At 46.0% G+C, this 17,533-nt stretch overlaps 1 protein-coding gene across 2 annotated transcripts in view; it reads right to left on the reverse strand.

The window, feature by feature from the left end:
* Positions 1-1,650: 1,650 nt before the first annotated feature.
* AP3S2 (adaptor related protein complex 3 subunit sigma 2) overlaps positions 1,651-17,533 on the reverse strand; it is a 58,170-nt gene continuing 42,287 nt past the window's right edge. For both annotated transcript variants that reach the window (XM_087428942.1, XM_004431950.3), the window contains 2 exons: positions 7,896-8,003; positions 1,651-6,207 (listed from right to left, as the gene is read on the reverse strand). In XM_087428942.1, the coding sequence (XP_087285068.1) occupies positions 6,079-6,207; positions 7,896-8,003 (237 nt within the window). In that variant the 3' untranslated portion in view covers positions 1,651-6,078. The remainder of the gene's footprint in view (positions 6,208-7,895; positions 8,004-17,533) is intronic.

Here is a 17,533-nt window from a genome sequence, read left to right on the forward strand (position 1 = left end):
TGGCCCACACTCCCTAACCTGAGCTTGTCCTCTGAGCGTGCTGCCCAAACCGGCAGCCTCTGGGAAGCTGGCGTCCTCCGTGCACACGGCTTCCCTTCCCTCCCCTGACCCCACCCTCCCCAAAGTTTGCCCACTGCTCTCAGTCTCTGCTTACTCCGCTCCCCAAACCTTGAACCTGCCCTCTTGAAGGCGTGACCCAGTCCTAGGATGCAGAGGAGGGCCTCCCTGTTCCCAAGTGCTCTCAGGCCAGGCTGATGTCCGAGCTGAGCAAAAATATAAGGTTTGCTCTTGAGAAGGCCCACTGATCCCACTTCTCATGGGAAGGGTGGAGTCCCTGCAGGACCCCAACTCTCAGCCAGGCCTGCTGGCCACAGGCCTCACCACAGTCCTGGCTGAACGCTGATTCCTTCCACTGTGCCTGCAGGACCTCTCGACTTCTGCTGACGCGGGGGGAAGGGAGTTCCAGGCTGTGTCTCCCGCACTTCTGGTCCCTCCAATCACAAGCTTGCTGCTCTATCTTTGAACTCCTCACTGTAAGGAAAGCTTCACCCCCAGAGACTCCATCACTTCCCCTACAGTTTATCCAGAGGTGGCCTCTCGATATGGGTCTGGGACCCCACTGGTGGGGCCCGGCCAGCAGCCACTGTCCCCATCATCCTTCTGCAGCCCCACTCCTTTGAGGCCCACCTTGGTGCCCCCCTCCTCCTTCTGCCAGGACATGAGCACCATGCAGTGCTGTCTCTCCTTCCCAGCACCACCACGCTTCTCCCAGCTTATTGCGTCTACTTCAACTCCCATTCCCTCTGCAAAAATCCCAATGATGACAGCAGCATGTGTATGGAGCCCTTCGTGGTCTACACCAATTCTCTCGGTTAATCCTTACAGCAACCCCTTGACGCAGGAGTTATTGGTACCCCTTTTATGGGTGAGGACTCTGTATGTCACAGAGCTGGATTGGGACCCACACTCTTATACAACCTCCTTGTGGCTTGGACCTGCCCCATCACTTGGCTAGAATCACCCCTTCAAAGTTTCCTTATTTTGCTGCCTCACTTGTGGCACTTTGCTGCCACCAAGAGCAAATGCAAGCCCGAGAGAGGTCATTTCTTCCTAGTGCCCAGCCTCTTGGCCTCTCAGCAGGGGCCTTCTCATTGAAAAAGTTCTCCCTTGACTAGAAGTCACTCCACTATCTAGACTCTCCTCGCCCTTCCCTTGCCCACAGGCTGTCCCTCAACCCCCTCCTCTCATCCTGTGGCCACCCTGCTCGCCCCCACAGCTTCAACCACCATCTCCCTGTGATGGACGCTCACTTCCTCTCCTGCCCACTCCCAAGTTCCCAGCTGGCTGGTGGACATCTGCCCCCAGATATTCTCAGGCAACTCCAACCTAACATGTCCACATCCAAACCCTGGACTTTCTCCCTCCCAAACCACCTCCTTCTCTCTCAACTGGTCCTCCAGTCACTTGGGCTCCACAGTCATCAGCTTTGCCTTTCTCCTCTCCCTCATCCTCCACAGGCCATCACCTGGTCCCTCCCCACCTGCTGCTCCCAATGCCGTTACCCTGGTTCTCCTTCCCTAAGTGCTGAGCACAGGGCCCAGGAGAGCATAAGCTATGAGTTACTGTAAGAACGAATCACTGGTCCAACTATGCACTCATTCAACAGTTCTTTATTGAGCGGTATGTACCAGGCACTGTTCACAGCAGCTGGGAAACAGCACTGAACAACAAGCCCCTGCCCTTGAGGGGCGTGCATCCTAGTAGGGAACAGACAATAACCACAACCCAAACACACGGTATGTCAGAAAAAGGAAAGGCAGAGCAAGAAGAGGTCGTGCTGAAGTAGGGGGGCTATTTTATACGAGGTGGCCTGGGAGGCGCCCCCCTCCCTACAGAGAATGGCATGGTTGTAGCGGGCTGAGGTCACTCACCGAGGTCAAATGGAACATAACTCTTTCAAGAAGACACACTCGCAGTTTTGGTAATAAAAATCCAGGGGCTTTGTTTCTTACTCCTTTAAAGTGGAAACACTTGTTGCTACCAGGGATGGGGGTGCTTGGAGGTTTGGGGGAACAGTGTGGGAGTCCGGCTGAACAGACTTTTGTTATCTTAAAGTTTGAACTACATGAATGTATTTCCTTTTTAAAACATTAATTCATTGAAACAGGAAAGAATTTAAAGTGTTTTGGAAATGATTATTCATTTTCACGGAACTATTTCCTTAAAGGAGGCCTGTCTGTATATCTGTCAGCTGCTGCCAACACTGCAGATGCAGAATCCCCAGTGCTCCTGAGGGCAAAGTCTGAACCATGAGGACAACCATTAGGCAGCCTCTGAGCCCTGACCATGCACTGGTGTACGAGTGCATGTGGACATCAGGCTAACAATGACCACAATGGGATAGGCACCCTCTCGGTGGTAGGGTAGAGGCCTTGGGAGACTGATGACCAGGGTGTTTTCCAGCAGCCCACGACCCCCTGGGTCTCTCATACTTCAGTGGCTCTCCACCTTGGCTATGGCACTCACTCCTGATCTTTATCTGCAGGCACCAATCACTCTGCATCCTATTTGGAAAGCCATGGACAGATGGCCACACGAAGGAGACCCCCTACTAAAGACTGATCTACATGGCAGGACTTAGCCAGCAGCCTGGTTTTAGCCATACTCCCCTGGTTTCTTTTCTGATGAAGCTGGGGCCAGAGAGGGCTTCACTAGGGTGGCTCCATAGACGTGGAGGTGGTGGGGAGGGAGGGTTGGCTGTGTGTGTGGCAGAGGCCTGAATAACAGGACTTTAGAAGACTTGGTATCCTGACTTAATCCTCGAGGTGACAAGCACAACCGGTCTGGAATAAAGGAGGGTAATTAGATGCACTGTATGGACTTAATGTTTGTGTCCCCCCAGATTTATATGTTGAAGTCTAATCCCCAATGTGATGGTATTTGGAGGTGGGCCTTTGGGAGATAATTAGGTTTGGATGATGTCACGGGGGTGGAGCCTCTACTGCCACCCAGCACCTTCTCCACCGTGTGATGACATAGCAAGAAGATGCTGTCTATGACAAACAGGAAGCGGGCCCTCACTAGATCTTGATGAGCCTGCAGAACCGTGAGAAATGTTGGTTACTTAAGCCACCCAGCCTATGGTATTTTTATTACAACAGCTTGAACTAAGACAGGCTGTTTCGAGCACGGCCCAGCAGGGCATGATGGGGTCAGCTGGGGGTGGGAAATGGGTTACTGTCCTTTAAATATCCCATATAACACAAAGTCATTGACTCCAGTCTCCACAAATTCAGGCTCCCAGTCAGACTCCATCTGAGCACTCAGAGATTCTCAGCAGAGACAACAGTAGGAAGCAGAGTCTCGTTTCTCTCTCTTCAGTGCCTAGCACTGAGCCTGGCACTCAACAGGCACTTAGAAATTGCACAATGGATGAATTTTAGATTTTAATTAGTGGCAGTGAGCCCTGAAAACCCAGTATTCTGTACCACTTTAGGAAATCCTCAGTGTAACCATCTAGGGGCAAGGACTCCCTAAGTCAAGCCTAGCCCCTGTGTTCATAACTGACATCTCTCAGCAGCAGTATCTATCCCTCTCCAAAAAAAGGCCAGTGAGGATTTCCTCTTAACTTACTTAAAAAAAAATGCTTATGGCTTTGCTGATTGCAGGCAAGAAAGCTAGCTGGATTTGCAGGCAACCTCAAGTAGTTAATGAACAATTATTGTGGCTTGTCCAAAGGGATTGAGTTTTCCAAATAAAAAGGCAGGCTTAAGTTTTATGCCATTTTTAGAGGCAGTGTGAGGGACGTTGTTGGGATGCCCACTCTTGGAGGCTCTAGGACCAGTCCATGGTTTTTGGGAACGATTAGTTTCTGGCAGGCAAAACATTTGAAGACTATCTCAGGAAATCCAGGACATGTGGATATCCTCCATTAAACCACAAAATAAATAAATTCAAGAGGAATGGCTTGGTTCTAGCTTTGTGACCCTCAACACAACACGTAACTCTCCGGGCTTCCGTCTCTTCGTGAGCTCAAGGGAGACACGCTGAGCCCTCCCGCTCTCACACTCTGTGGTGGTGTCACTGGTTACCTTAGAAAACCAAGCCTGTTTTTATCACAGTTTGTGAGAAGCTACTTAACCTCTTTGAGACTCAGTTACCCTATCTATAAGAAAGAAGATAAAATTGGGAGAAGCCATCTTGAGCAGTGAAAAAAAACAGACTATGGAGTTAGGCAAGCAGACAGTGTCAATTCTTAGCCCTGTGTGACCTAAAGCACGTTAACTGACCTCTGAGTTTTACTTTCTTCATCTGCAAAATGGAGATGATAATGTCTGTTATAAGGACTGTGGAAGGATCTTGCTCATACCACCTTACAGTAGGGGCAAAATAAGCATCGGTTTCCTTCCTCTGTTCCTATTTGACATTCAGCAAATGTGAGAGAGAGGAATGTGAATGTGCTGAAATGTTTATAAAAAAAAAATTAAACCCTTCAAAAGAATGATATCAGAGGTTTTTACATCAGATATATTCACCTACATTTCCCTCTTCCAACATAACAGGGCCCACCTTCCGATCAACACCGCCCATTTCTGAGGGGCTCTGAAAGCGTGCGGACAACAGGGTGTAGGAAGCAATGGGCAGCAAGCACAGGAAGCACTATTCAAAGAGCGAAAAGATGGTGCCTGTTGGGCACCATCTCCGACGGGTTCTGAGACAGCATTAGGAGGCCTGGGAAACAGTCTGGGTTCCCGCCAGCAGGCACGAGAAGTCCCCAGGTGGGGAGACTTTACCAGGAAGGTGCAGTGAGCCCCCTAATCTCAAGGCAGCTCACACTGTACCTGAGACCTGGCCTCCGGGCAGTGCAGGAGCAAGAGGCACTACTCCAAGGAGCAGTTTTAGCTCTAAATTAACCACCGGAAGAGAGACTGTCATCACACATAAACATCTACAGGCTTCCAAAGCTAGCTCTAGAACATCACCTGAGGGGCAGAGGGCGTGCCCGTAAGCAGAGCTCAGGGAGGGACCCCTCTCACCGTGGGGAGAAGATGCTGCACTGTGACCAGTCTCCGCCAGCACGCTTCCCGCATCCCCAACCTTCCCCTCTGCCAGGTCCAGAACAGGTGACCCCAGCTCAGGCTCTCATGCTCCAGAAGCTGGTACAGATGGCAGTGGGTTTCCAGTACACGGAAGACTCATCCTTCACAACACAGCAACTGACTCGTCTGCTCCTCGTGAGGAGAATGTATTTCAAACCTCGAAAGAGTCACAATTCTGAGGTGTTCCACATGTTGTCAGCTTCACCTTCTACAGACACTGGGCCTCTCCCCTGTGAGGGAAGACCCTGGAGGGATGGCCGTGTGGGGGTGCTCTCCCTATTAGCAGAAGTGTGGTGGGCATGCCCCAGGTTTATGATTTGGATTGTGTCCTGCACATAAAACCTGTGAGAGCAGAGGTAGGACCATGGCATTGGGGCAAATGTATTCTGTAGAAGGTGGGAATCAGAAAGCTTGGCTAATACAAAAGGATGCTGGGTATGACAACCCTAGTCGAGTCAGTAGGCAACTCTGGTTCTCATAAAATCCTGCCAGGTTTGCCACTCACCACATCCCAAAATCTGAAGGGTCAGCCCTTTTCTAGCTATGGCACCTTGCCAGCAAAACTAAATGCTACAGGACCTCAGAAGCCTTGTGGTGCTAAGGATGAAGGCCCCAGTCAGAGAATGTCCTAGTGGTGGGGTTCTGGGAAGCAGGTGGGCCTCTCAAGACAGTCCTCAATCCCTGGGAGCAGCTGCATGCAGGAGGTAAAGGGTGTGAGTGGCTTGGGCATGCTGACCCCCCACTGAGGAAGCCAGGGACCCCTCACATCGGCAGTGGCCACGTGTATCAGAGACCGGCAAGGCTGCACATGTGAGAACCGAGCACATGCTAGGAATGGACACAGGATTCCCGCCCCCATGCCAAGACAGCAAGGGTCAGGGCCCAAGGCTTGATTTCTAAGGCTTGGAGTGGGATCTGTTGCAGGACTGGCTTGGCTTTGCTTGTTTCAAGGACTCCAGTTCAGCCCAGTCTTCAACCCTCAGACAAACTGGGACAGGTTGGGGACTTTGATGTTGAGATCGCCAATGTTGATGTTCCGAGGAATCTCCGGCAGGTTGATGTTTTTCACAGCAGACACAGCCCGGGCAGGGGCTGCTGAAAGGCCACCCTAGGAGAAAGGAGAGGTGGGCATAAGACAAACCCTCAGTGTCATCTGTTTAATGCTTAAGAAAAACAAGTGACGGAGGCCTAGAAAATGTCCAAACTGAGTACATACAATGCAAGTTTTTGATTTTTCCTCCTTATTCCTCACAGGTAGCCAACAAAACAATCTTTAGGTTAGATGGGGACCATGGTGTAGGGATCCAAACTCTGCACTCCTAAAGCTCGGGTTGTGGCTTATGCAGTTTTATAGCCCCAGCACCTAAAAGTGCCTGGCACATAGTAGGTGCTCAATAAATGCTTGTTGAACTAATCTGAGATGGTTTAACCAAGTCACATTCAGTATCAGGGCACTTTTCAGGTTACAAACCAAAATAAAACCAAACCCTTTCTCAAGAGACTGATGACTTATAAACAAGTGCAGTCACAGAGAAATTCTTAAGAGGAAAAGGAATGTCACAGCTTAGAGCAACTATTTGCCAACTAATAATGTGCAATGGAAAAGAGCTGGCTCTGAAAATGTCATGTGGCAACAAGATGGGAGGAAGGACACGTAGGAGGGGAGTGAACCCACAGATATGGAAGGACTGGAAACAAAACACAGACAGCAAACGTGTCTACGGTCAGTCCTCACCCTCCAGGCTCACTCCATGTGTGGAGAAGGGGAGAAGTTGACAAGGACTCTCTCAAAACCATTTCCTCCTTATTGACTACTTTCGGGACACCAACTCCAATTTCACCCTCACCCAGCAAACCACCATTTCTTCTGGTTTCCAAATCCCCTGCCTCTGACTCACTTATGATTCCTGGAAGCGTCCCAGCCTGCATTTCTAAAAGAACTATAGTTACCACAATAGCTGTGGTCTGGAAAAGCTTCTTCAGCAGGACGGCCAGTCCTCACAGAAACAAGAATTCCTGGTTTTGCAAGATCAAGTTCCGTTACACAAAGCAATGAAGCTCTTTAGGACATTCAGATAACCAAAGAGGTAATCTGTTTTGCTATTTCTGCCCCATGTAAAGGTGCATGCCTGTAACCTCCACTCCCTGGTAAGTCTGACAAAGCAATGGAGAGACCTCAGGGGGACAGGACAAAAGACAAGAAAAAGATCTAAATGATTACCAGAATCAAAAGTTCTATTCCTCTGAGTCTCTTACTGCGAGCATTTGTATCAAGCCCAGCACCATGTGGGGGTGGACTGGGGTATGTTATTTTCAAACCCAGCCCAAACTCCACTGTAGCTTTTTATAAGGCTAACTGGAAATAAGGAAATGGGCTACTCTGAGGTCTGAAAGACACAACAAGAAATGGCTGCTGGGAGACCAGACTCACACAGCACACAAATGAGGAAACCACGCTGGAATCAGAGAAGGGGATTCTGGGTTCCTCCAGGGAACGTGTGGCTTTGAGAGGAGGAATTACAAACCACGAACATAGGCCATAACCCCCTGAGCCAGAAGTTGTTTGCCCTCCCGTGCCATTTGGCTTTTCCATTCACACTTTACCCTCATTCTTACCTGTTTAATTTTCAGGGCTGGCCTTCAAATCAGTGAGTTTTGATGGACTCAAGGAAGACAGAAGATGAGTATGAAACACTCCTACGGTTCCACAGCAACACAAACCAACACGTGTATCCACTCCTCCTCTGCCCAGGTCTTCTCTAACCAGCCAGGACAAAAGTACAGCTGCGTACTCACCTCGGATTTCTCCAGCCTGTTCTGAGCTTCAATCTGAGCCACGATTTCATTCATGTTTGTTTCCAACACCATTCCACCCATCACCACCTCCTGAAGGATGTAGTGCACCTAAAGGGGAGGCAAAAACAAGAAGGGTTAGAGCACTGGGTGGTAGTCACAGGGTGTGGCCCAAAAGGAAACCTCGTGGGCTTTCCTGCAGCAGCAGAGCAGTCAGACCAGACACTAGCGCCTGCTTCACAATGCACACCTATGCCCCCTGGATCTCCATCTCTCAAGTGAGACCAGACGGGTTTCCCCCACGTCTCGGCATATCATAACATGACTCTCTCCATGAGCAGTGCTAGAGGTGCCTGGCTACATTCAGGCAGGGAGGTGGCGGCTGAGAGCACAGACTTGGGAGTCAGACAGACCGTGGCTAGATTTCAGCTCAGCTATTTGTCAGCTAGGTGACCTCAGGCAAATGATCCTTTCAGGGCTTCAGCTTCCTTCAGGACTGTGGTGAGGACTAAATGAGACAACCTGTGTAAAGCACCTAGCCCGGTACCTGGCACACAGTGGGTTCTAAATAAATACTGATGTCTTTCATTACTAATATTATCATCTTCAACACTGATTGGCATTAAGTGGGTCCAGTTACGACAGAACAATCCCTATCCAAGCACATTTCCATGCGAAATGGGATGTCTCCCAGGCTTCGTAAGATAGATCCTCCTGTGCTCTTTTGGAGGCAAAATAGGTCCATTCCTTGTAGCCGTCCTCATCCCATATCTTGTAGCTTAGATAAGAACCAGGTTCAGCATGAATACTTTTCTGGGCATGAGGCTCACATTTGGACTCAGGTTCCATCCAGCTAGCAGTTCTCGCAACAAAGCTGAATCCCAGTGTTCTTGCTGTGACAGTTGAGGGGCTGTGCTGACTCAACCGCTGTACCCCACGGTGGCAGGAAAGCTGCCATGGGAAGCCCCAGGTGGGTCAAGTCGGAGGTGCCCATTGAGCAATATAAGGGGTGGTACCTCATATTTCAAATCAAAACCTATCAACATGGCCTTCAAGGTGCTTTCAGTCAAGTTGGAAAGATAGCAAGTACCACTTTGTATTGTTAACTAAGTGCCAAATTAGTGGAATAGTCTTACAGGTTAGAGAAGGAAGAGAGCAGTAGCTAGAGACACCAGAGATAGCTTCAGAGAGATGTGCGAGGACTGAAGCTGGGCTCTGACATCAGAGAAGCAGGGAGAAGGATTTCAGGTGAAAGGTGCTGTAAGAAGCAATTCAGTTGGTGTATGGTATGAGGGGCACCTGGGTCTGGCTAGAATGTCAGGTTTACGCAAGAGGGAGGCTAAAGACAATGCTAGGAAGGTAGACTGGGTCTAAGGCAAGGTTTCTCAATCTGGGCACTATTGCCATTTCGCGTTGGATTATTTTCTGTTGTGGGGCTGTCCTGTGCATTGTAGCATGTTTAGCAGCATCCTTGGTCTCTGCTCACTAGACTCCTGTAGCAGCCCTGCAGCTGTGACAACCAAAAATGTCTCCAGACACGGTCAAATGTCTCCTGGGGGGCAAAATCACCCCCAGTTGAGACTCACTGATCTAGAGTCTAGACTAGACTGTGGAGGATTTGAGGGCCAATTTACTCTGTAGGCAATGAAGAGTCAAGAAAAAAGACGTGTCTGTGTGCTTGTGCATGGGCATTTTGACACATGAAGTTCCCTGGCGTGTCAGTTCTCCATATTTTGCCCGTAGTAAGTGGAAGGAATGCACTAACAGATGTAACTAGGGTATTTCTCCTGACCTCAGGGAGGGAGTGTAATAAAGCATACATTCAAATACAAATAAAGTATATTTGCCTACATTGAGTCTTTTTTTTTTTTTTTGGTGAGGAAGATCAGCCCTGAGCTAACATCCTTGCCAATCTTCCTCTTTTTGCTGAGGAAGACCGGCTCTGAGCCCACATCTATTGCCAATCCTCCTCCTTTTTTTCCCCAAAGCCCCAGTAGATAGTTGTATGTCATAGTTGCACATCCTTCTAGTTGCTGTATGTGGGACGTGGCCTCAGCATGACTGGAGAAGTGGTGTGTCAGTGCGCGCCCGGGATCCAAACCCGGGCCACCAGTAGCAGAGCACGTGCACTTAACTGCTAAGTCACAGGGCCGGCTCTACATTGAGTCTTTTAACCACTTTTCTGTCTGCATATACACTCTCATAAGGCATTCTTAAATTTTATACAATATGAATTATTTCATTGTTTATACGCAAATGGAGATTTAATGCCGAAACTCTCATATTTAGATAATTTACAAAATGTTAAAGATGACTAGTCTTAAAATTATTCCCGGGGGAACTATACTGTTTATACTTCCCCATCAAGAAACAGCCCTCTGAAAACAGTATGGTGGTTCCTCAAAAAATTAAAAATAGAATTACTGTATAATCCAACAATTCCATTTCTATGTATATACCCAAAAGAATTGAAAACAAGGATTCAAAGAGATATTTCTACACCTATCTTCATGCCAGCTTTACTCACAATAGCCAAAAGATAGACGCAACCCAAGTGTCCACTGATGGATGAATGGATAAACAAAATGTGGTGAATACATACAATGGAATATATATATATATTTTGTGTGTGTGTGTGTGTGTGAGGAGATCAGCCCTGTGCTAACATCTGCCAATCCTCCTCTTTTTTTTTTTTTTGCCGAGGAAGACTGGCCCTGGGCTAACATCCATGCCCATCTTCCTCCACTTTATATGGGACGCCACCACAGCATGGCGTGCCAAGCAGTGCATCGGTGCGCGCCCGGGATCCGAACCGGCGAACCCCGGGCCGCTGCAGCGGAGCACGCGCACTTAATCGCTTGTGCCACCGGGCCAGCCCCACACAATGGAATATTATTTAGCCTTAAAAAGGAAGAAAATTCTAACACATGCTACAACATGGATGAACCTTGAGGACATTATGCTAAGTTAAATAAGCCAGACACAAAAGGACAAATATGGTGCGATTCCACTTATACGAGGCACCTAGTAGTCAAAATCATAGAGGCAGAAAGTAGAATGGTAGTTGCCAGGGGCTGAGGGGAGGAGGGAATGGGGAGTTGTTGTTTAATGGAGATAGAGTTTCATAATGAAGAGTTTGGAGGAAACAGGTTGTGCAAAAAATGTAAATGTACTTAATACTACTGAATCGTAAACTTAAAAATGAAGACGGTAAACTTTAAGTTACGTCAATTTTACCACAATTAAAAAAATAGGTCTCTACACCAGTATTCCTAGTATTTGTTCCTTCTTTTAACAAACTCCTTTTTCCTGGGGGGAAGTCGCACTTGTTGAGCATCCACTATGTGCTGAGCACATTACATGTAACATTTTAATTTTACAACATCCATCTGAGCTAGGTAACGTAATCTTCATTTTATATATGAGGAAATTGATACGTGGAAAAGTCAATAGACTATCCCAACGTCACGTATATTAGTAACAGAACTGAGCACTGAATCTAGGTCTGACTCCAGAGCTCACGTTCTACCCTTTCCACCATACTCCCTCAAAATCCCAAACTGTGTCTTCCACCCCATTCATCCCTTACCCCTACTCGTGTGGAATCATTTTAAGACTTGCCTTTGGTGTGTCAAAGATCTTATATGAATCCTTCCATGCTTTATCCCCAAGGCCTAGAACAATGCCCAGTGTGGAGTAGGCATGTTGAATGAATGAAAGGCTTTTCCTAAGTCTGAGTAGCTTATTCCTTGGGCTTTAGATGCTCAAAGATGGATGACAGTGTGGTGGTGGAGGCCTTATGGAGAAGGTGTAGTAAAAGGCCTAATAGAGGATATCATAGGGATCAGTGGTTGGTTAAAAGGAAACATCAGTTAAGACTTCTGATTTGAACATTGCATCACGAAGTCATAATTTTAAAATGTTATTTAAATGTGTTCTAAGTGCAAAAAGGAGAAATAAATAAAAATGCAAACTCAATTTTCAACAAAACTAGAAGATAACCAAAATCCCAGACCCCAAAATAGGTGGAAAAGCTGTCAAAAGCAGGGAGCACAAGTAAGGGCTCCTTCTCTTTTAGAGAAGGAAAAGAAGGAAGGATGCTACACAGAGAGCACACGTGGGCTGGAGAGCTCAGAAAGACCTGTAAAAATATACTTCCTGTAGGTAAAGAACACACCCTCTGGGACAAAACATTCTTTGTTTTTGGAAGGCAGGAACTTCCTTGGACCTGGAGTTGGGGCTGAATGAGAAACTCCACAAACCAGCTATATTTGCCTCACAGAGTTGGTCTCTTGGCAGCGGAGAAGATAGCCTTTGCATCGCGGAAAAGCTCACAGATGCCTATCTCTATTGGCTGGAAAGAAATAAAGGGTAAATAAATTCACCCAGAACCCTAAATCATGAGAACAACTGCAGCCAGCCTGCAACAAAGACTTGGTGCCTCCCCTAAACAAGCATCTTGCAAATAGCTGGTCCCTGAAAAACTCACCTATTTAAGGTTCAGTTATAAAAATGAAATCTGCAGAGGATCTATATAAAGACACAAGAAAAAATTAGGAAAGAAACAGGAAAACCAAAAGGTAGACTAAGATTACACACTGGAAAAGTGCTGCCATGGAGCAGATAAAATTATAAAATATTCTGCAAAATTAAAAAAAAAACTATAAAGCAAGAGCTCGAAGCGGAAGTCCAAGAGCTTATGAGAGAAGTAGGGAGACAAGAAGACATATACTAGCACAGTTCAGGAAAAAAACGTAGAGAAATGAAGATGAAACTGGAAGGAACAAAAGGGAGAAGAGACACTGCTAAATACATAGCAAGGAACAAAAAGGAGAGAAATGAAAAAAAGCAAGTAAAATGAAACGAAAAATGAGTTCAAAGGAACAGAGAGGGGGCTGGCCCCGTGGCTTAGCGGTTAAGTGTGCGTGCTCTGCTACTGGTGGCCCGGATTCGGATCCCGGGCGTGCACCGACGCACCACTTCTCCAGCCATGCTGAGGCCGCGTCCCACATACAGCAACTAGAAGGATGTGCAACTATGACATACAACTATCTACTGGGGCTTTGGGGAAAAAAAGGAGGAGGATTGGCAATAGATGTTAGCTCAGAGCTGGTCTTCCTCAGCAAAAAGAGGAGGATTGGCAAGGATGTTAGCTCAGGGCTGATCTTCCTCACAAAAAAAAAAAAAAAGGAATAAAGAGAAATTGAGAGTACAGAAGACAGCAAAGGAGATGCAACATATGCATAAAAGAAACCTAACATGGAACGAAACAAATATGTAAAGATTTGTTCATAAAGATTACATAAAGATATAATTCAAGATGTTTCTGAAATAAAAGAGGATCTACATATGAAAGCGCACATTGTATCTCAGGGAAAACTGACCCAGAAGAGTCAGTGCCAAGATAGACCTTGAAGGTAAGATTTACGGATTTCTGCAACCTGGCAAAAAGATCAAATCACTTAAAAGAGGGACAAAATCTTGAAAATTTCCACAGTAAAATTCAAAGCTAGCAGAAAAAGGAGCAATACATACAAAATTCCCAAGAACAGAAAGTGTGACCCAAGAATTTTATACCCAGTCAATTGTCAATCAAGAGTAATGGCAAATATTGTTCCCATGAGCCTTCCTTGAAGAATCTACAAAAGGAAACATTTCTGCCAACCAAGGGACAACTGGAAAAACTATGGCAGCAGGACTGGCGGTGAGCACTGAATCTACTTAATAGCAGGACTAAGACTAAAATGGGATTAGAGCGACAACAGAAGGTCAATGCTATATGCTTTGACAAAGCAGAAAAGCTACAACCAGCCAAAATTAGGAAGACAAGGGGGAAACAAGGAGGGAGGCAGAATAAGAACACTGAGTTCCTCATCCTCAATAACTGAGAGTCAACGGATAGCATCTAAAACCAACAAGTCACATAATAAAGATACAGTTATTATGACTTATACTGTGACTTTTTTCTGCCAATGTCCAAGCCTAAAATCATTTGCTGTAAGCAATACTTTGAGAACCACCAAACTTTTGATTTAAGGCCAACAAGATCTTTACTGCTGATTAGAATTCTATGCCAGCTTTCCTGCATAAAATTCTCCCATAACGCATCACCTACAATTTCCAGCTTCTCTCAAGTAGACGGAGAACTCACACTCCGTGAAGCAGTAAGTACAGAATCATCCTAGATTTTTAGGCACCCTCCACCTCTAGTCTTCTATAGTTATCTTGCCCAAACCTATTCTCTTGCCCAAAACTAATTCAATTTTTTTTTTCCTGCTGAGGAAGAGTCAACCTGAACTAACACCTGTTGCCAATCTTCCTCTATTCTCACTGTGAGCCACCACCACAGCATGGCCACTGATGCATGGTGTAAGTCCACATCCAGGTCCTGAACCCAGGCCGCTGAAGCAGAGTGCGCCGAACTTAACCACTAGGCCACGAGGGCTGGCCCTTCATTTTCTTTTCTTAAGTAAACTTGCCTTTCCAAAGCATTCACCTTAGTTTTCATAGAACAATTCTCTTTTCTCATTATCTGTATATTATTAATTAACCAGTAACTGGCATCAACAGGTCTGAAAACATCACAACTGACCTCTGGTAACATAGTGACTCATGTGGTGTAAATGAGCAAAGGATGAGCAACTAGGGATCAGCTTACCAACTGCCCGTGTCAATGTGACAAGTCAGTGAAGATCTCTTCCACTGAACATGAAGTAGACCATGAAAGATGGATAACACTTTCTGAGTGGAGACAGAGGGTACCTGAGAAAGTTGGAGGTTGCCAAGCATGGGTGTGGGGAGATGGCCGCCAAGAATCAATACTACACTCATGGACGTAAAATACTAGAGACACACAGTCAGATCACAAAGAATGGTTAAATGACAGGAGTTGACTGATGGACTGATCTTGAGGATGCCAGCAGAAATGCAGGTAAACACCTCAGAGAACACTGAGAGTTAAAGTATCAAACCACCAAAGGGAGGCGGGGGAAAGGGAAATCTGAGTCATGTTGGCAGTAAAAACCACAAGAATAGAAAAAAGCAGAGGTAAAGGTCCTCAAGAGCCCTAAGCCCAGCCTAACACATAGCGTGCAATGAACAAATATGAATTATCAAGTAATAATAATTCACAGCTTTTTGCTATGTCAGCAACCATCTAAAATAATGACATAGCAAAATTAATTCAGAAGTGTTTATTAAGAGAATTCAAACAAAAGTGCTACTGATTTCTTAGTTCTTGACAAATCTAATGGTGATTTGACCTAGGAATAATCGCGACCAGGAAGAGTTTCATCTGAACATAAAAATTAAGATAACCCCAGGAAACCAAAAGGTTACCTTGATGTAAGGGGAAGAAAATTGAGAAAATACTTTGGGTGATGAATCTGAAATCTCAACAGGTAAAATGCTGGGTGGAAACAGATGTTCTACAAGACCAAGATACATAAACTTACGGCCACACTTGAATGAATGAAAATTGGTCTTTATAATTTTGTCATATTAAAATTTTTCTCTTACAACTCCTCAAAACAGTCAAAAAGTAGGAATGATTACCAAAATCAAAACTTCTATTCCTCTGAAGGCAATCTAACCTGCCAGCAAGCCTCTATTCTCTCCTCTGCACACATCTGGACATCTGTCTTCCTTTATTTTTCTTTTCTAGGAAGCTGTCACCTCGTCTTCCCTCCCCTGAAGGTACTTGCTTCTATAACTAGATCCACTGGGCATCCAATTGGCCCCATTATTCTTTTCTGTCATATAAGTTAGCAGAGACCTTTTCCATCTCATTCCCCAGAGGCAATATGAATGTCCTGATCAGGATGGGGACCCATAAGTTTGTGCCCTTGGCTCTCCCAGGAAGTTCTTCTGTGACCCAGTTTACTAATAGGTGAAATAGGAAGAACAAATTTGGTGCATGCTGAGGATTCAACAGTGCTTAGGTACAGCTCTGGGACTCCTGGAAGGTGTGACTCTCCTGTTCTGAAGAGCTTGAATCAGAGGTTCTGTGCCAAGAAAAGCCTGGCCAGCAGTCCCAGTGTGAAAATGCACAGACAGGCAAAAATAATACTGGGTAGCATCAGAGGAGAGTTAAACGAATGTCTAACTTGCTGGGACTTCCTGATGGAAAGAAAGCACTTGTCCACGCTGGAACAAGGACTTGTGCTGCTGACTCTGCTGAGATTTGCTAATCCTAATCCTCATTACCTTCTAATGTTCTTCATGCTGATCCTGTCAAGCAGTTCTGTAAAAATCAGACATTCGTCCAGGATTTGAGGTGCCAAATACCCAAGGCGTGGGCCAAGTAAACTCAAGAAAGGCTAAGACCCCTCTAGGCTGAGATAATCACCCTCTTCTCAATGATACTACTGTGCCCAGTGCGCATTTCTACTGAGGTACTTAATTCAGTGCACTGTCATATTTTTTGTCTCTTCTCCTCAACTATGATCTTCCTTGAGGGCAGGTACTATGTCATATTCATCTCTGAGTTCCCAGCACTGTGCTTGGTAACAGTGGTACTTCATAAATGCTGGCTGAATGGATGAAAGAGGCTCACCTGGTTCAAAAGTCTTGATTATGAGGAGACAATGGCCTGGCTTCCCATTCTGGTACTGAGAAATATGCTCTACTACCTGAGACACTGCCTGAGTCAACCTCTACAGATAAAAGTGGGTTAAAACGAGCTTTCTAGTTTCATGTCAGGATTGACAAGAGTCTAAGAGGGAAAATAAAAGTGTCACTTGAAGGATAGAGGTGCTCCTTAGGGACACAGCTCTGGAACTGCTGGAGATGGAGACAAGTCAGTTACCACAACCCTGTCCAAGGACAGGGGGGTCAGCATCCTCAAGAGTTCTATCCTTGGTTATGTTTCTCACTGAAGTCAGAAAGTTCTGAATCCAATCCCAAGTCGACAGAGACCATCACTAAAAGCAAAGTGATCTGGAGCCTGAAGATAAGACATTAATTATTCTTTTTCCTCTAGTAAAAACACATAGCCTCCAGACCTGAAACTGGCCATGTTCCAAAAGTTTATTTTTAAGTACTAAACTTACAATGTATTTCTCTATAGGTATAAGTAAGGTTCTCATATTAGCAGCTCAAAAAAGCTGACTTAAATCCATAATGCCACCTAGAATGTGGTACCACCTCCTGCAGCTACAACTAAGTACCATGAAGAATACTGTAGTGAAACGCAGTTTTATGTTGGGACAGCAGGAACCCACCTAGTGGAACTCCAGGGGCAGAGAGGGTAGGTAAGATCTTCTGAGACAGTAGTGGTACATTAATGCACACCACACCCCAAGCTCAATCACATCCATAGAAACCTCTAGACTAGATCAATCCCTGCCCACGTGTTTTGCATTGAAAGACAACAGCCTGTTGTACCACAAAAGACAAGGGCTCACAACCCCACTGCCTATTCATACTGTCATATCTTTCTTAAAACAACTGTGTTACCACACAGAAGACAATAAAACACTAAACAAATACAAAAGAGCATGGTCCTGTATTGGAACACAAGGATGCCAATATTAAAACACTCAAGTTTTAAAAAAGAATTGTTGGGGCTGGCCCAGTGGCGCAAGTGGTTAAGTGCGCGCAATCCACTGCGGCGGCCCAGGGTTCGCTGGTTCAGATCCCGG

The sequence above is a fragment of the Ceratotherium simum genome, chromosome 3 (assembly GCF_057802395.1).
Source record: "Ceratotherium simum simum isolate JZ-2026a chromosome 3, ASM5780239v1, whole genome shotgun sequence".
NCBI classification, from domain to species: Eukaryota; Metazoa; Chordata; class Mammalia; order Perissodactyla; family Rhinocerotidae; genus Ceratotherium; species Ceratotherium simum.